This window comes from Cryptomeria japonica, chromosome 7 (genome assembly GCF_030272615.1).
Source record: "Cryptomeria japonica chromosome 7, Sugi_1.0, whole genome shotgun sequence".
Classification (NCBI taxonomy): domain Eukaryota; kingdom Viridiplantae; phylum Streptophyta; class Pinopsida; order Cupressales; family Cupressaceae; genus Cryptomeria; species Cryptomeria japonica.
In genome coordinates, this window is record NC_081411.1 from 503883646 (window position 1) to 503903946 (window position 20301).

At 36.1% G+C, this 20301-nt stretch overlaps 1 protein-coding gene across 1 annotated transcript in view; it reads left to right on the forward strand.

The window, feature by feature from the left end:
• LOC131060166 (mitochondrial adenine nucleotide transporter ADNT1) overlaps positions 1-14702 on the forward strand; it is a 73420-nt gene extending 58718 nt beyond the window's left edge. Inside the window, exons 7-8 of the mRNA XM_057993296.2 lie at positions 1139-1483; positions 14229-14702. Coding sequence (XP_057849279.1) covers positions 1139-1483; positions 14229-14312 — 429 coding nt within the window. The 3' untranslated portion in view covers positions 14313-14702. The remainder of the gene's footprint in view (positions 1-1138; positions 1484-14228) is intronic.
• Positions 14703-20301: the final 5599 nt, after the last annotated feature.

Consider the following 20301-nt stretch of genomic DNA (forward strand, 5'->3'; position numbering starts at 1 on the left):
TTGTTCCCCATTTCCTCACCTGTTAGTCATCTTTGTTCACTAGTTGCTATATCCAAACTGTGCCACCGTTTTTCTCTTCTTAGGTACCAATCCTATTAATCTTTCTATGAGTGTTTAATACTGATAGACCAATCTAGAACTGGGTCTTTCGTAGGAAATATTTAGAAGATAACCATAGACGATGGCCTGTAGTTCAAAGCATCCCCATTAATAAAATTCCCAAATTCTGATTCAGGCACAATAATCAACTTTTCTACTTGCAAATCAAGAAAGTAAACCCTGACATCACCATTTAAGTTAGTAGGGGCTTTAATATCCCCCCTAAAAACATGATTATTTTTCATTTTCCACAGAAAGAAAAGAACTTTTGAGAACATACAAATCATGGCTTCGTCATAAAATGTATCTTCACCTCCGAATATGATTGTGGGGAATAGTTAATCTGCTATTCAAAAAATTACACCTCCATTTTTTCTCCAAATGGCAAGTTGGGGAGTAATTTCTCTGGCAGTGGCCATGAATAAAAGGCTTCAGCCTGAAAACTCTAGCGTTTTAGTTTATTTATCTCTGTAACAAATGAATATCTAGATGATTGTTTCAAACAGCTCAAGTAAATAACCTTCTTCCTGCATAGTAAGTGCTTCTTACACCCCAAGAGACAAGAAGTTGCAATAGTACTCATCTGAGGCACATCGGAAATAACATCAATTGCTGTTGCCCAAGCCTTAACCATAGCAGTTTATCAAATTTTGAATTAGCTTTCTAATTATTTGCATGCTCATAAACTCTTGTCCCCAGGATTTTTTAATGAGGAAAAATTGAATTGCCACCTTTTCCAGGTTGTTGTAGAGAGCTTCAGAAAGATAATTATTTTGGATGTTGGCATCTAACTCGTTAAGCAACAGTAATTGTCTTCTTGTATGTGCAACCTTTCATTTTCTATTTCCCTTTGCTTATGGCTCTTTCTGTTCTATGAACTAATAACATGTGTTTGGCTAATACAGTATTGTCTTCATGTGAGCTTAGATATGTGTTCATTTTCCTTGGATTAATCTCACAGGGATATTTTATCTTTTTTTTTTATGTGTCTTATTGAGCAACTCAATTGAGTTATCTGAAGTTTCGTTTCTGTTTTCAGATTCCATACGTTGGTCTTAACTTTGCTGTTTATGAGTCTCTGAAAGAATGGTTGCTCAAATCCCGACCCTTTGGTTCAGATGAAGGCTCAGAGCTGAGTGTTGTAACAAAATTGGCCTGTGGAGCTGCTGCAGGAACTGTTGGGCAAACTGTAGCTTATCCACTTGATGTGATAAGGAGGAGAATGCAAATGGTTGGGTGGAAAGATGCTTCTTCTATTGTAACGGGAGATGGAAGAAGCAAAGCTCCTCTTCAATATTCGGGTATGATTGATACCTTCAGGCAAACTGTGAGGAATGAAGGTTTTGGTGCACTATACAGAGGTTTGGTCCCAAATTCAGTGAAGGTGAGCTTCCAAAAATATTTCTCCATTTTTTTCTGTTCAAACCTTTTCCTTCTAAGACACTCTTATTTATGTCAAACTAAACTAATTTTTTAATAGTTTGAAGGGGTTAGGTGACCTAGACTAGAGATTGTAGAATTTAAGTGCTGATTAAAACTATGTGTTGAAATATAAGGCTCCCATGAAATCAATATTACAGTTTTTCTTCCAATAGATTCTATATATAGTATGAAAACACAATCGCGCATCTTGGTTTCAAGGTTACACTAGCATGATTTAGTTCTGGGTTTATATTAGTGTAGCTAATGGTAAGGTTTATGCTGTCTGGGATACTCAAATAAGGATCAACATGAGATTGATCCATCAACCCCTTTTGGGTTGGGGGAGGGGGGGTGGCTTGATGGTTTGCCCAACCGTCCCATATTGAACCAAAAGCAATCACATGCCCTTCTGGCCCCCTATGGCGTGGGTCTTGTCCCCCTAGCTCATACTTTGTCCCATGATTACAGTTTCCTTATGCCAGGGAGTAAGTGGATGGGAGTGGTGGCTGAATTCTGCCAAACCCAAGCCCGGAAGCAGTCACGTGCCCTCCTGGCCTATTGCTTCATTAACATTCAGTAGGTGACTCACTTGGGTGGGCAACGTCTCCCCACTACAGATCTCTTTTACTTCCCTGGGATAATATTAAGTGCATACTAATAAGTTTCTATATATGTTTTTGGTTATCAATATCAAATATGTATTTTGAAATGTGGTTTCCGTATAAGTGCAGGTTAGAGAATATACTAGAAATAATATTGGTAGTTGTTTACCTTTCCTTTGGACTCGTGCGTATTCCTTTTCTCCATTATTTTCTTCCTCTTATATGCATTAACTGCCTCCTACAGGATGGCAGGAAAGTTGCTCTGATACCACTTGTAATCTCCCCTTTTAGGATTTACCTTAATTTGGTCCTGAGGCAACAATTCTAACTCAATGTGAGAATTGTAAAATATAATTTCATCAATTCTAAAGACATTTTATTGTAATATTTAATTTATAATAGTAAGAGTAGTTTTAAAGATAGAACTTATCTTGCTAGTTCCCTCTGATCTGTATATTTGAAATATATGCCTCAATGTATAAATTGCTGCTGTTCAACTGGGTTTGTAATGTCCCTTCTAAGATCTCCTCTGATTTATAGTTAATTGAGTCTTTTTTCAAATAAACCAAAAACTTTCATTAGTCAAGACTAGCCAAAAAGCATTAAGTACAACAGAGAAGGGTTTAACATATCTAGCAAGAATTTCAGACCAATTAAAACCATCCTTACAATCCCAACCAATAAGATGACCCAAAAATGTAAACCAAAGAGAGAAAGCTTATTGACACTCAAAAAACAAGTGCTCAAAAGTCTTTGTAGCATTATGCAGATCACAAAATCTAGCAAGGATATCAACAGCATTTAACTCATGACCAACAGCTAACTTTTTAAGTAGTAGCAACCATCTAAATCTAGCTTTTTTTTTGACTCCCCCGATTTGGCCCAAATATGTCCTAACCTAGTAGACCAGACATTCTTAGACCAAGATAAATTCCAACATTTATTTAACCAATCAAGAACATAACTCGTATCAGTTAACTTATAGTAAATTTTATTGAGAGAAATTTCATAAAAAACTGTACCATTATTCCAAGTAATCAGATTAAACACCTCAAAATCAAAATGAACAATATTTATCCAAAGCAGATTTAAACATCCACAAAATACACTCAGGGTAACTTTACACAATGAACAAAAATCATCTGTTCATCAAAAGTATGAGCAACAATTTAACCATCCAATACTATCAAATCTTGCATTCATTTAACAACTTTGTAAAGCAAATTCTACTCTAAGTTGAAGAAAATATGAAACCATGCAACCATATGATAACAATAGGGATTCAAAGCAATGCAAATGAACTTTTATTATCAAAGTAGTTCTTAGCAACAATTTCACAAATCTCTCCCATACAAATGAGAGTAGTGGGGTTTATATAGAGTTTTGAAAATGAGCGAAAGGCCCAAATCAAACAGAGTTCAATGACCGAGATCAAAACACATACACCCTGAATAGTGTTTACAAGAGTTATCCAATAAGAGTAGACAAAAGAAAGACATGTGGTGCAGGGAGCTTTCTTCTAGAAGAATGCATCCTTACCCCTTTCCCGTGACAGCATATTCAATGAACTTGGACACGAGGATTAACCTCTTCCATCGTGACATTTGGCAAAATATCCACCTCATCTTGACATGTGGCAAAAGTGGTTATCCAATCATTTATAGTTTTTTGAAAACCATCCTCAATGGTGTTAAGAATGTAGCCGCATTCGGATTAAAGCAAACAACATATAGTGACTGTCGAAGTCTAAGCATCATTAAACCCGAGCACCGTTAAGTGTTTTAATGCATAACTAAAACGGTGACTCTTGCAATACAAAGAGTCATGTTCACGTAGGGTCATGACTCTACGTGGCATAAGCCACGTAGAAGTCATGCCTCTACGTGGACATGACTTTCAAATCCATACATATACCCGACTTCGATGCTTGCTGGTGATCGATATTAATTATAGTGGAAATCTCGTGATCCAGTAAGCAGTCGATAATATCAAAGATTAACTGACAAAATTTATTCATATCGGAAATCTCATCAAAATTCTGTTCTTCTATATATAATTTTCAGACTATTGTTTCTCTATCTCTGATCTAGATTCCTTAACATGGCATCAAAGCCAAGTTGGTAGAGAAATAAATAAAAGATAGTGACACTTTTAAATTAAAATTCAGACTCGCATTCAGAATCAAAGGAAGAACAAACAATCATGGTGAACAGTGTTAGAGTGGAGGATAGACTCGAAGGTGCATCCAACTTTGTCTCATGGAGAATCGGAATAATAGCAATTCTTCAAGAACTCGAACTAGATGCATACATAGAAGAAGATACAAAGATGCCCGAAGACAAACCAAAGAAAATAACTTGGAAAAGACACAACAAGGAGGCTAAGAAAATAATAATCGATGCTATTAAAGTTCACATTCTTCCAACCATATCAAAACTAACTACAGCTTATGATATGTTCAAGACCATTCAAAATTCATTTGAAATAAATAATGCAAGCAGATTGCTCACCTTAAAACAGCAATTAATGCATATCTACATGAACAAAGGAGAAACAATCACATCCTATTTCATGAGGATTTCAGAGTTGAAAGATCAATTGTCAACCATTGGTAATAATGTAGATGATATGGAGCTATCTCTAATAGCACTTAAGGGATTACCTTCCAGTTGGGAATCCTTTATTCAAGACATTAGTGCTCGACCGACACTACCGAAATTCGTTCAACTCAAGAATGATTGCACTCAAGAAGAATCTTGACTAATTACAAGAGGGATGGGTCCAAACAAAGAAGGATAAATTCAAGCACTAAATGCTAACTCAAGCAACAAAGGGAAGAAAAGGAACTTCAAACGGAAGAGAGAAAATAATCAGAAAAGCATAGACTTCTCCAAGATTCAATGCTACAGGTGATAAATTTGGACACACTCACCTGCCCAGAAAGAAAGAAAGCTCAAGCAACCATAGCTGAAGTCAAGGAAGTAGAGAATCCTCTATTCTTCTTAGCCTTATCAAGCGAACTAAACTCAAACAAACATGTGGATAATCGATAGTGGAGCGTCACGACACATAACCGGATTTAGAGATCAATTCGAAAGCTTTGAAGGGCACTCAACTGAAGAAGTTACAATACGAGACAATTCTACCTATCCAGTGAAAGGAATTGGGACCTGCTCAATTCAATTAAGAACATGAGGTACATTACAATTGGAAGATGTTCTTTTTGTACCGGGTATTAAAAGGAATTTGGTCTCTATATCAAGACTAGCTGATCAAGGATATCGTGTCACCTTCCATGAAGATAAAGTTCTACTCTGGCCTAAAAATTCTAACATAAAGAATGCTATTCCTATAGGATCTAGAGATGGTAGTTTATACAAACTATGTAATACTCAAAAACAAGCACTACATCATGAAGTATCTAATTTTAATGAAATTTGGCATAGAAGATTAGGACATCTTCGATTTAGTGCCCTACCTTCCATAGGAAAGATCACCACAGGATTAGCCAATCTAAAATCTGATCATGTTGGAACTTGTAAAGGATGTGCTCTAGGGAAGAACTCAAAAGGGTCTTTTCCATCAAATGAACACAAATCAAAATTTGTACTAGAACTTGTCCACACTGATTTGTGTGGTCCAATGTCATTACCATCACTGGGGGGATTTTTGTATTACGTGATATTTGTTGATGACTACTCTAGGAAAACTTGGATCTATTTCATAAAACTCAAAGAATCAAATGAAGTTTTATTAAAATTCCAAGAATTTAAAGCCTTAGTGGAAAATCAAACTGGGAAGAAAATAAAAACTCTAAGATAAGATAAGGGGGGTGAATATATCTCTGAAAATTTTAAAGAATTCTGCAGTTCTGTTGGGATTAAAAGGGAGTGTACAGTACCTTATAATCCTCAACAGAATGGAGTTGCAAAAAGGAAAAACAAAGCCATCATTGAAGCCGCTAAAGCCATGATGCATGATCAAAATCTACATATCTCATTCTGGGCTGAAGCATCAAATACAACTGTGTACATTCAAAACAGATGCCCTAATTCAATCCTAGAGAATATAACACCTGAAGAAGCCTTTACAGGGAATAAACCAGATTTAAGCCATCTAAGAATCTTTGGTTGCCACGTGTATATTCACGTTCCTAAAGAAAAGAGAACCAAACTAGAACCCTTCGAGAAGAAAGGCATATTTGTTGGCTACAGTGAAACGCTAAAGGATATAGAGTCTATATTCCAGGACAAAGATCTATTGAAATCAGTAGAGATGTCAAATTTGAAGAAGATGCTGCTTATAAACTCTCTCTAAGTGCAGAAGATGATCAAACCACAAAATCAGATGAAAATCTTACAATTGAGAATCAGAGGGAGAATAGCATAGAAGATCACGAACCTCAATCATCTAATTTTGAGAATGCTGAAAATCCTAACAACAAGAAAAGACCACTATGCACTAGAAAGATGATTGAGGAAAATAATGTGGAACCTGATGAAATCTTCAAAGAGAAAAAGAAAACAAGAAGTCAGTCATGCTATTTTGCACTCATGAACGAGCTTACAAAATCTGAGATTCTGAACCATCAAATGTTGAAGAGGCTTTAACATGTCAAGCTTGGAAAGATGCAATGATTGAGGAATACCAGTCTATCTTAAAAAATGATGTCTAGGACATTGTACCTAGACCAAAAGACAAATCAATTCTCTCTTCAAAGTGGTTATTCAAAATCAAATATGCACCAGATGGTAGTATTGATAAACACAAAGCCAGATTCGTTGCCAGGGGGTTTTCTCAAAAGGCTGGATTTGACTACGAAGAGACATTTGCTCCAGTTGCCCGATATAGTTCTGTAAGAACCATTATTGCCATTGCAGCGTCTAAAGGGTGGAAGGTACATCAAATGGATGTAAAGACCGCATTTTTGAATGGTGTTATTGAGGAAGAAGTATATATAGAACAACCTGAAGGCTTTGCTACACACAATAGAAATCTCTGTGTGCAGACTAAAAAAAACCCTCTACGGCCTTAAGCAAGCTCCCAGGGCATGGTACGAAAGGATAGATAGTTATCTCTTTAAGCTAGGATATTCCAAAAATGAAGCAGATTCTAACATATACTTCAAAATATCGAATGGTGACATGTTAATACTTGTTCTCTATGTTGATGACTTGTTGATAACAGGAGAAGATCATCTCATTGCAAAATGCAAACAAGATCTTGTGGCTGAATTCAATATGAAGGATCTAGGTCTACTACACTTTTTTGGGTCTAGAAGTATGGCAAAAAGAGAATTATATTTTCCTAAATCAAGGAAAATACACCACTGATATCCTGACCAAATTTGGTATGATAGATTGTAAACCTCTATCTATTCCAATGGAAACAAATCTTCATAAGCTCAAAAGTGAAGCAGTAGATTTAGAATCTACAGATCCTACATACTATAGACAAATTATTGGATCCCTTATGTACCTGGTAAACACTCGCCCTGATATTTGTTATGCTACTAATGTGTTAAGTCAATTCATGTGCGAACCCAAGAAGATTCACCTAATGGTTGCTAAGCATATTCTGAGATACTTGCGTGGTACTATTGAACTTGGGCTAAAGTATAAAAATGTTGAGATACAACTCCAAGGGTACTCTGATTTCGACTGGGCAGGCAGTTCCATTGATCGTAAAAGTACAATGGGGTGTTGTTTTAGTCTTGGATCAGCTATGATATCTTGGTTTAGCAGAAAACAGTCAACAGTTGCTCAGAGTTCCACTGAAGCCGAATATATGGCTGCCTCCATGGGAGCTCGTGAAGCAATGTGGTTAAGGAAATTGCTAGTTGGACTATTTGGGAAGCCCCTGAACCCCACTGTGATTCATTGTGATAATCATAGCTGCATCAAACTTTCTGTAAATCCAGTTTTTCACAATCGATCCAAGCATATAGAAATCCCTTACCATTACATAAGAGATATGGTAGAAAGAGATGTTATCAAATTGACCTACATCAGCACTGAAGAGCAAAGTGCCAACATATTCACCAAACCTCTTGCAAAGTTGAAAGTGGAGTACTTTAGAGGTAAACTTGGTTTGACTAAATTATAATTGAAATTGAGTCGTAATCATATGTAATTTGATATATTCATGAATATTTTGTATGCAATATTGCATGTATGTGTTATGTCATGAAAGGTGACGATCTTCCATGAGATGTATGTGTTAGATCACTATTGTAAGGTGACGACCTTCACAATAGCCTGATCTGTTATCAAGATTGACTACATTAAGTTGCTGTCCCGGAATGTGCCGGAAATCTTGATACTAAATTTGTTATGTTGAGTTATTAATTTGTTGTCATTAAGTGTTGTTCCGAAATGTGTCGAAAATTATGATAACAATCATATCATGATTGACTACATTAATTTGCTGTCCCGGAATGTGCCAGATATCATGAAACTAAAATTATTGCATTTGTGATAATGACAATTTTACAGTTGTCACTAGGATCAAGGATGTTATCTGATAAGACTTCATGTAGTTGTTGTCCCAGAGTGCTGGATATCAGATAATTCATATCTCTCTAAGATATGAAAAATTTCACTAGTAAACATTATTGATTGAATGTATATGATCATGCCAAATGAATATATATATATGTGTGTGTGTGTGTGTGTGTGTTGTTCCTTAAACTTAATTCAATCTTCTTTTGCTAAGAGGGAGTGTTAAGAATGTAGCCTCATTCGGATTAAAGTAGACAACATATAGTGATTGTCGAAGTCTAAGCATCGTTAAACCCGAGCATCGTTAAGTGTTTTAATGCATAACTAAAACGGTGACTCTTGCAATACGAAGAGTCATGTTCATGTAGGGTCATGACTCCACGTGGCATAAGCCACATAGAAGTCATGCCTCTACGTGGACATGACTTTTCACATCCATACATATACCTGACTTCAATGCTTGCTGGTGATCGATATCAATTATAGTGGAAATCTTGTGATCTAGTAAGCAGTCAATAATATCAAAGATTAACTGACATAATTTATTCATATCGGAAATCTCATCAAAATTCTGTTCTTCTATATATAATTTTCAGACTATTGTTTCTCTATCTCTGATCTAGATTCCTTAACAAATGGATGGAAATGAGGATGCCTTGCTACTTCTAGATTGGATTTGTAAAAGTGAAGAAGTTGCTTTGAACTTTGGCTTTCTATGTCCATGTCCTTGTCTTGTACTGCTTGGATTGGTCCTGTGAAGGTGAAGAAATTCTTGAGCTTTGACCTTCAGATTTTCCATGTTCATTTCATTTTCTTGAATTGTCTCTTTGATAGCAACTTCTCCGAGGTAGGCCAGTATCCTTCCATCAAGTGCCACAATCTGCCATGTCTTGAATTCTAGATAGGAACAAAGAAGTTTGCCAATATGCTGATGTCAATTCTTCCACGAACGTGACAACTTCATTATTGATGTTTGCCATCAATTCCTTAGTTTCTCTAGCTGTCACCATCATTTCTTCAACTGTTTCCTGTGGAAGAACCAAAGGTGGAGGGACTGCTGCATTTATTAGAGCAATAGGATTGATCAAGTGCTGGAGATAATTTCTCAGCTGCTCATTTTCTTTCTTTAATTCTTCTTTATTTTCTACTTCTCTCTTCAATCTTTCCTTGATGGTTTTTGAAGTCAACATAACCAAGGTTGGTATCACCAACCCTCTTCCACTTTGAAGTGATTTTAGATTTTGGCTGTGCTTCCTTGCTAGCAAACTTCATTTGCACCTTTCTGGAAATCCCTTTCCGAGCTGTCATCTACCTCCTGAAAATCATGAAAAATTTCTAAGTTAAAAAACAACAAGGGGGTTGGATGTTTGTGTAAAGTTTAAAGAAATTTTCAAAGGTTAATTTTAACTAATGAAAATTTTAGAAATTGAAGCATTTGCCCCTAAAAAGCATAAAAAAGCAAGATGATTTGAAGTGAAAACTGTTTTGTAAGTTTGGGAAAATTCTTTATTAAATCACTCCAATTTTGACCTCAAGTATGGAAATTGGCTTTGAAACTCTCTTAGAAGATGTCTTGATAATTTGCAATTTTGAACATTTTCAACACCAAATTTTTCTCAAATTCTTTCCCATAGGTGAATTCCCTCATGCTTTTCACTTTTGTTTTAATCATCTTTCCATTTTCCTTTCAATAGTTGGGCGAATTTTATCATTTGCCTTTGATTTTGTTTTACCGTTTTCACTTTCCTTTCTTTACCTAGGCAAATTCCCTTTTGATTTCAACCTTTGTTTTCCAAATCTTTCCTTCTCAACTTGGGCGAATTTCTCTTTGCTTTCCACATTTGCTTTCACCCTTAGCCAAACTTCTCATTTATCCACCTAGGGCAGACTTCATGGGTGGATAAGGAACTTTTTAATGTCCCAAGGCAGACTTCATCTCGACCTTAGAATTTTTCTCATCTCTTTATACTTAGCCAAAATTCTGACTTTTCCCTTCAAAATTTCCAACACTTAACCACTTTCTTTATCCATTCCTTGGGCAGACTTTGCATGTGGTTGAGGAAGTTTATGCCTTCATGTGTGGCCAAGAAACTCTCCAACCTTTTCTCTTCTTGGGCAAACTTCACCTTGGATTTCACACTAAGCCAAATTTTTCACTTATCCACCTAGGGTGGACTTCATAGTGTTGGGTCATTTCTTTATCATGTTTAGGCGAAGTTGGAGTGTTTTCATGCCATGCTCATCATACCTTGGGCAGAGTTGAGGTGTGGTCAAGACTTTTTTGTGCTGGGCGGACTTTGCATGTCCTAAAACATCTCCTTTCTAGCCATGCCGGAGTTGATGCATTAGCAAGTCATGTCTTGCATTGTGTTGGGCGACACTGACCAAATTTTCAAATTTTATTTTCTCCAAAGTATCAACACTTAGCCAATATTCTGAATTTTTTTCTCCCCAAGGTATCAACACTTAACCAATTTTCTTATCCTCTCCTTGGGTGGATTTGCTACTTGGACAAGGAATTTCCTCAAGTGTTGGGCAGACTTTGCTTGTTGTCACGCAATTTTCACTATGTGTTGGTAGGAGTTTGCTTGTTGTCACATTGTTTTCACTATTTGTTGGTAGGAGTTTTCTTGTTGTCATGCTGTTTTCACAATGTGTTGGTAGGAGTTTGTTTCTTGTCACGCCGTTTTCGCTGTGTTGGTAGGAGTTTGCTTGTTGTCACGCTGTTTTCATTGTGTTGATAGGAGTTTGCTTGTTGTCACACCGTTTTCGTTTTGTGTTGGTAGGAGTTTAGTTGTTCTCACGCCATTTTTGCTATGTGTCAAGGCGGACTTAGGTATTGCACAAGACACTTCCTTCTCCATGACGGTGGACTTGAGCATGGCACATGACGTTGCCTTCTCCATTTAGAAAATTTCTCTTTGTCATAAACACTTAAAAGGATTTTCTTGCTCATTGTCATGTTTGTCTGGAACTTCTGGATCAACGCTTTGTCTGGAGATTTTTCCCTTGCTTTTCATACTTGGAAATACAAACTTTTCATTTTGAAGACAGGAACCTTGTTGTCATGATCTGAATGACCAAATCCTAGGTCAACTTTCAAAAAAGCTGAAAAAACCAAAAAGCAAAAATAAAAAAAGTAGGCGAAAAAGCTGCTTCTTGGAAAATGAAAAAACAAAAAAGCAGAGTCCCACAAAAATAGGAAGTTGTCAGAGTTGGCCCTAAGCAGTTGTGTTTTTCGTCCTTTGGCTTACCTTAGCACTTCTGAGATGTTAAAATGCTCATTTGATCACAATTAGTCCAATTGACCCGAGGACTTTTAGAAAACTCTCTGAAAACCCCTAACTCTATACTTGTGAAGATTGGTAGCTTAAAACCCTAAAAAGCAAAAAAAGTTGGGGGACCCCATTTGCAATGGGGCAATGTTTGAAAACGTCACAACAGGCCCATGTATATCAAAGCAATTTTCAGCATAGAATAAGTCCTTTTTTTAAACTCAAGGAGGTCATGTTTATTGTTTCCTTCCCAATTGCTCCCATTTTATTGGTTCATTATTCACAAAAATCTCAAAAAAGCAAGAATCCCTTTGTTAGCCCAAACTTTTTCTGAGCACCCTTAAGTGAGTGCAAGCAGTTTATCCTTCCATACCAAGTTCCACCAAATAGATCTATGTTCAGCATAGTATTTTAGAGAGGAGAAGGCCTCATGATTCGAATAAGATGTCTGACTTTTTTCCAAGTTTTCCAGATGCTGTTAAACACTGGCGATCCAAAGACTTTAACATCAAAGTTACTAAACAAAACATCATTCATATGCAATTCATCTCTGGAGTTACCACTTTTTGGTTTGGACAGAGCCAAATTATTTCTGATAAGAATCCTCCAGGGTTCTTTACGTACAGAGGCTTTCACAATCCACTTAATTGCCAAAGAAACCCACTGGATCATAAGGTCCTTAAGCCCCGGGCCACCCAAGCATTTGGGCAAGCATCACCAAGCCCAATTGACTGCATGTCTCCTACCCTTGCCCAAATCATCTGACCAGAGAATCATCTGCAACTTTAAAAAATGACAGTTAGCAAACAGGCGACTGGAAGAGAAAAAACCAGCATGAGAGGCCAAAACTTTTTGAACCACCTGATTCCTGCCAGTCAAAGAATGAAGACGGATCTGCTATTTGTGATGCTTTTTCTCAATTTTTAGAAATAACCATTCCCACATTTCCTTCAAATTAGGAGATGTAGGAAAAGGAACTAAGATGCCTCACAACCCTGTTAGGACCCAGCCACTGCCACCCATGGTCTCTCAACCACTCAGGTCGATCCTTATCCCAACTAAGGATAGAGGATTTCACACTAGAGATTTTTGCACCAGATTGCAGACAAAAAATCTCTAGTCTATGCATAACATTTTCAAAATTAGCTTTACTCGTCTCAACAAAAAGAGTTGTATCATCTGCAAATTGGGCATTTAGTAATTGCTCATCATTAATAGATAGGCTAATTCCATGAACATGACTGACTGGATAAAAAGCATTAGCAGGTAAAATAAAAAGAGCAGGAGCAACAGGACAACCTTGTCTATTTGATCTTTGTAACTGGGTAGAGTCAGTAAGATCACCATTTATATCAACTTTGTGAAAGCTATGCAGATATGCTAAATGGCTGTTGAAATTTTTGTTAAGACGTCTTTATACTGGAGACAAGAAGTATACCAACATAAGGAAAGCTTTCATCTCAAAGACAAAAAATTAGCTATCTAGTGTTTTTATTTTGTTTTGAAAATTTAGCTGGATCTTTAAGAATAAAAATTACTTACATATAATAAATTTCTAGGGTTGTGCCATTGGCGACAGTATTTTTTCCTTTTATTAGCATTTATTTAATTTTATGTATTTTCTTAGATGAGATATTCACATCACATCACAAATGCCAATGATGCATTCATGTCTAGTCTGTAGGAAAATATCCTAAAAGAAATAATAGGTTGTTGTAATTAAAGCTTAAGATACTGATTGATCACTCCCATATGAGACAGCAATTGACTTCAAACAGTTTGTGTTATTTATAGTGTATTAGCCATCAATTTTTTAGACTCCGAAATTATAAGTTGCAAATGTACGGTATGAATACAGTCCCAGAAATTTGAGATTTCTATTCTTATTGAAGAACACTGCTGGTTGTAGATGGATGATTCAATGACGGTGGGAATTATTTGCTTCTGTGACATCCAAGATGTAAACATAAATAGAATATCGGAGATTAATCAAACCTTTTAAGAAATTAATTCCAAAATGATAGTGGAAAGTGCCCTAGAGAAACCACACCACGGACTAGTAACTTGGTGGAAGTTGTGTAACAGTTTTTTTCAGCATTTATGAACACTTGATGCACCTCATTCAAGTGCTAATGTGTTTATGGAAAAATAAATTTCTGTTTAAATACATTTGCTTATGCCCTTTAATACTGTTTAATCTTAAAAGCAAAAGTCTATATATTCTTGTCCTTTTAGATTAGAATATTTGCAGAATGAGATCAGTAGTTCGTCGTTGCTAAATTCATGTTATCTGATAGACAAAAAATTCATTGTGCGTACTGATCTTGCAGGTAGTGCCATCTATAGCAATTGCCTTTGTGACATATGAAGTTATTAAGGATCTCCTCGGTGTGGACATGAGAATTTCCGATTAAAGAAATTCAAACTTTTTATTTGGTAGCATCTGGAGAAAGTTCTTCAATTTAATTAGAAGGAATTAATCCTCTTCAGGTTTTTCTAGTATTCAACATGATGTAGAGCAGATGTTTTCTTGATGGCTAGATATAAATCTTTAAAGGCAGGTGACCACTGTTGAAGACAAATAAAATTTGTAACGGAGAAATTGGACTTTGCACATTCCAGCGGTTTTGTTAAGCTGAGGAAACAAGTATCTAGTTAATATTGAGGTTATTTGCCAATTATATTGCCTTCAGGCAGTATGTGTAAGGAGGGCAAGATTTGCTCCGTTGCTTAAATTTACATTCAGAATGTTTCAATTGATCATAATGCAATTCAGTTTGGGCCTCGAGCCTATTCTAGAGTTAGTCCATCTACACATGTCTCACTGATGTTTACACAGTGGTACTCTCTCTCTCTCTCTCTTTGCATATTAGTAAATCATTTTTTTTTTGTAGCTGTCTGTTCATGGTATTCATATCTTAATCGGAAGCAATTCCATTGGTAGCTCACACCATTATGATGTGTTCTCAATGTGCTGTTCCAATACCTATGCATCTAGGTATTTCTTAACAATATTAAAAAATGTATAGGAGATTACATATTGCTGAATTGTATCACTTGCTGGTTAAGAAACTGAATATACGTCAGGATCTGGAATAATATCTATTTTTTTGCTAATTGGTGATTTTTTCGGGTATTATACATGAGTCTACAATATGCAGTCTTGGTGGTGTGCTTAGCTTGTAGTTACTCAAAAGAAAATCCTTGAATATAATCTAACACAATTGTTATTAGTGCTAAAATTAAGTCCATGGACCTGAGGGGTCATTATAGTCCCCATCTCACATAACACTGTTTTTTATTTCTTGATAAGTGATATGTGAATTTTTTGTTGCAGAAATCTCCGTTTGATTGATTGTTTTAGTATTAAATTTTCCATTTTAATTTTATTCAGGTTTATAATGTTAAAAACTTGCAATGGCCACACAACTGGGTTGTGGAAGTTCACATCTTGATATTTTGATCTAGTTATGATCTGCAACGAGACATTGCGTACATATAAATTCCAATGTTCTCAGCATAACTATATTTAGTTTTTTAAATTAATGCATTTTAAAAAGCATACTGTACCATACTGGTTGTTCCCTCTTGTCTCGAGAAATGCCTCATGCATCAATGCATCGAAACAGTCCTTAGATTTGGTCTCCTCTTTCATGGCTTGATACAGTCTTGACACTACAATTAAATCTCCTCTTTCATGGCTTGATACAGTCTTGACATCACAATTAAAAATTATGATACATGAGTAGCTCATTCAAATCGAGGGATAACCCTTCGAAATTTGTCTTATCTCACACCTTCTAAACACATACATATATCGAGGCCTTTTTCAAGTGCCCTCGCACATATTTCGATCCCTCAAAAAGTCCTTTCGATTGGATCCCCTTGTCTTGTCATTTTTAGCAAGTCTTTGTTTTTCGGGAGTTAGAAAAATTCCTTTTCACGTAGGATCGGGTTTTTTCTTCGACATTGCATGTCTCTTAACTGAAAATATGTAGTTTGGGTTTTAAACCACAAAGTGTGAATTGGGTTGTAAACCCTGATTTGCATATTTCCTTGTTCCACATGCACCTCGAGTTTTAAAATCTGATGTGCACCTTCTCTGCATTTCCTTTCACACATGTTGATTGGGTTTCAAAACTCGATGGACATGTTAAACTCCATTGCATAAGGCCCAGTTGTAGGTAGAGTTTTAAAGACTGATTTGCATAATGTTGCATACGTACATGTAGGTCGGGTTTTAAAACCTGACCTGCAACTTTTTTATAGGTCGGGTTTTAAAACCCGACTTGCAACTTTTTTATCCTTGCATCATTCATACTTGTCATTTGAGTTTTAAAACCTGATTGACATATCCTTCACTGCATTCTCACATAAAGTTTGGGTTTTACAATCCGAACCGCAACTCCCTTTGCACTTGGCCAATTTCTCTCATGCAATTTAGCCAATTTCTCTTCTCATGCAATTTTGGGGTTTTCCTTCGCCACTGCACACGTCATGCAAAAACATAGAATTTCTCCAACATTACATGTAACGTATACAAAATTTGCCAAACTTTAAGAAATGATCAAACTCAATACTGTAATTTCATTCTAGTTGCTCATTCCTACACACTAAGACCAGATGACTCTGAAGCACAAGTTACTGTGCAATGATATGAAGATTTTCTGGATAAGAGTGATGATAATGAAGACATGTCTCTAGACACTTCGTTTATTTTCATATTGTCAGTTATGCATTATGTAATTTGTTTATGACATTTTTCATGTAATTTGTAAAATTGTAAGTACATGTAACAACAACAAAGTCAAAGTCAAATAGGACTCTCCTAATGAATAAGTTAAAGTTAGTTGCAACTTTCCCACTTTTTGCTCATAAGCTCTCCTCTATAGATATGAGGGGCTTCTTTGTAAATAGGATCTTTAACTTATGCATTGAAATTTTGCTAGCTTGAAGAGCATTTTAAGACTTTGTGCTTAAGTTGTAAATCAAGTTTCAGTCAATAAAGAAAACAAATTGGCATTCGATTTTTGTCATGGATTTAGTGTGCTTATGTGATGAGACTGTTCTTACGTCCTTCTCATTGCATTGTCTTATATTGATTCAATTGTGTATTTTGGAGGGGCAATTTTTTTAAAGGTAATCAAATCTGGTTTTGTAAACTTTGTGCTACATCATTATATTTGAAGTTCTTGGCATCTGTGAAATAATAATAGTTTATAGACTTCGTGCTATATTCTATTATTTACTTAGAGTAGTTTAAATTGTGGTGTATGTGAGAGACTTGAGCTACTCATATATCATAATTTTAGTCTTATGATCAACTTGGAGAAGCAACAAAAGGCTTTGGGCTTGCATGAGTTTCTTTGTTATTTAGGAATCGCTGGTACATTCTTAGTTACTCTTTTGTGTAACTTGATTATTTATTGGCTATTATTGCTTCAGTTAGTATCTTGTAGAGATAATTTTTGTAATTGTCACAAGGTTGTGATCAAGGTGATATTGTAAGAAAAATGAAATATGTTTTGAAAGAAGAGAATATGATGAATGCAATACCCTCAAGAATAGATTAGTGTATATAGTTTTAGTTTAGATACTACTTGTAATAGTTAGTAATAAGAAGGCAACCTCCTCTTTGTGAGGAGAGATGTAATCTCATCACAACTGTGGTTAAATTCATTATTTGATTACAAAATATTCACCCAACAACTCATGGGGTTAACAACTCAAGCTTGTGCAACAATCATTGAGTTGAGTTCTTGATTTTTTTGAGAGGTAAATTTGAATTAATGAGTATGATTTTTTGTTGTAAAGTTGGGCAAGGAATCCATTCTTTAGAAGAGATTAGATTCTATTATATAAATTGTTTTCTTGAAAAGTTATGGCTTTGATCCTAAGGTTTCAAACAAAGACAAGCTATAGAAATTAATAATGGTAAACTACCAAATACCTTAATCATTGAAAGGACAAACCAATCCTAAAACCATCACCATTTGATTTGAGGAACAATCTCGTGCATTCAAAATATTTACAAATGCCAACAAACTAGCCCTTAATTATGATATTTTTTTTTTGATTGGTAAAAGGCCGAAGCCAAAATATTTTATTAGATTATAAACAAAATTACATTACATTACATTCTTCGCTTAGTGCGGGTGTCGATAGGAAAGAGCGGAGATGAGAAACATCCGACCTTGCTCGGGACATTAAGTCTAGTTAGATAATGACCATTTATGATTACATTATGACAACTTAGCATTTATGATTACATCATGGCCATTTGAATCTATCATCCTGAACTAAGCATACACGTGCAGGCCCAAATGCTCAACACATATTGTAGCGATGGCCCTCCCTCGAAGGATTGCTTCTATCAACATTCTACCAACCCTTTCGTTGATGCCTGTCCTCAGTTATCTGGACACCCAGACTTTCTGCTATCTCTGATATTTGCAAGAAACTCTCAACACTGCCCTACAAAAAACCAGTTCATGAATTGTTAGCCAATAAATATACAATTTTCAGATAACCTAGCTTGCCTATCATTTTCCACAACTCCTGCTACAACCATGGTATCTTTTATATTGAGACAACACCAAAGACCTTTTGATGTTGACTACAAGATAAAAGATTACCTACGTTACAATAGCACTGAGGGAAGTAACCCTACCCAGGTCATTAACACAACCTATAAGCTCCAGGCTATCGTCTTTTCATATAATTTAGTCAAACAGAGAAATAACAAAGCATAGTGTTAGCACACATTTTTACAAAATATTTTATGCTATATGGAAGCCTTTTTCTTTTATCATATGAGCATTTATTGCTGGTTTGTATGTGCAGGAGCTTTATCAGCACAGGTAAAGGTTCTCTAAAAGGATCATCTGTCTCATGAGTATCAAGGTATCACTTGGGCACACTAAAGGTATGCACTAAGTATAGACTGCACAAGGAACCCATTATGGAAATGTTTGTCACCAAAGAAGTCATTGTGGTATGATCTAGAATTGCCTTTGGGTATATATTAGGCCCTAAAATCCAAACATGTTCTTTTGGATTGAGCAAACAACGTTGATATCTCCTTTTGCCTTTTGGCAAAGACATAAAAAGATGCGGAGCAAGCAACAAATTTTTCTTTCTAGCTCCAAAATGTTGTACAGATGGAAATATCTTCATCAAATTATATGATGATTTGTCTCTTTCAATTAAAGTTCGAGTATTTAAAAAATAGAAAAGTAATGGTAATGCTATTATCATTACAGCTTTTATTGCTTGCCCTTTTAAAATAAATATATGTATATCTCGTATAAGTAATTTACTAAGAATCCGAAAGGGAAAAGTTGGGATCACCAATATTCAGGGTGGATGGCTCATTTGTGCTGGATTACAAAATTTCAATTATCGGCATAACTTATACCGATGAAGTAGAAGGCGGTTGTTTTCTGTCGGCTTATCGGCAAAATGTAGAAATTGTTATACCGATAACCTATGAAGCCATCAGTGTAACTTGTGACGATGAGGCAAAGCAGATCATGGACTTATAGTATCGGGAGATCGGAAGTAATGAGAAAAGTCTATCCCGATACTCGATGACTGAGGGAACTGAAGGCGGGCCCATTGGAAAAAAGGACCATATCGGAGTAGTCCAAAAATGGTTAGGTCGATCCCCGATGACTTAAGGAATCAGAGGGCGGAACTATTGGTATTACCTATACCGATAAAGAAGACCTGGAGGTATAAAGTATAAAGGTGCATCAGAGACTTATCGGGACTTCAGGAGGAATAGAAAAAGGCTATTATGACCCCCGATGAAGATAGAAGCGCCTACGGAGATATCGACATAGGCTATACCGATAAAACAACATTAAGTGGGGACTCATCGAGACATCGGAAGAAGAAATTTTATGCTGTGTCGAGTCCCGATAGGACTGTTAAGGCGGATGGTGAGTTGTTAGGAGTCCTTCGGAGTGAGTTATGCTGATAATGCGGGGGCCTTAGTCAGAATGCGGAGTGGTATACTAAGATCATCGGGGCATCGGAGAGACATAAGATGAGATATGTCGATACCCGATAGGTTAAGTAAAATAAAACTGAAGGCGATAGCATCAGAGAAAGTTATGCCGACGAAGTATTAAATCAAAAGGCATAGCCGAAGCTGAAGGAGTGCTCATCGGGATAAAGTGAACCATCGGGATAGAAAGAAAATTGTTATCCTGAGACCCAATAAGTTGGTCGGGATAACTTGTGCCGATCAGAAGGTGAAAAGCGGTAAAGTCATAACAAATGGCGCCAAGCAATTGAATCATCGGGAAAAGTCTCGCCGATTAGCCGTTGGAGGTCCTGATGTGAAAAATTGACATAATGGTTTCCATTAAATGCATCTATTGGGTAGGTCTGTTGCCA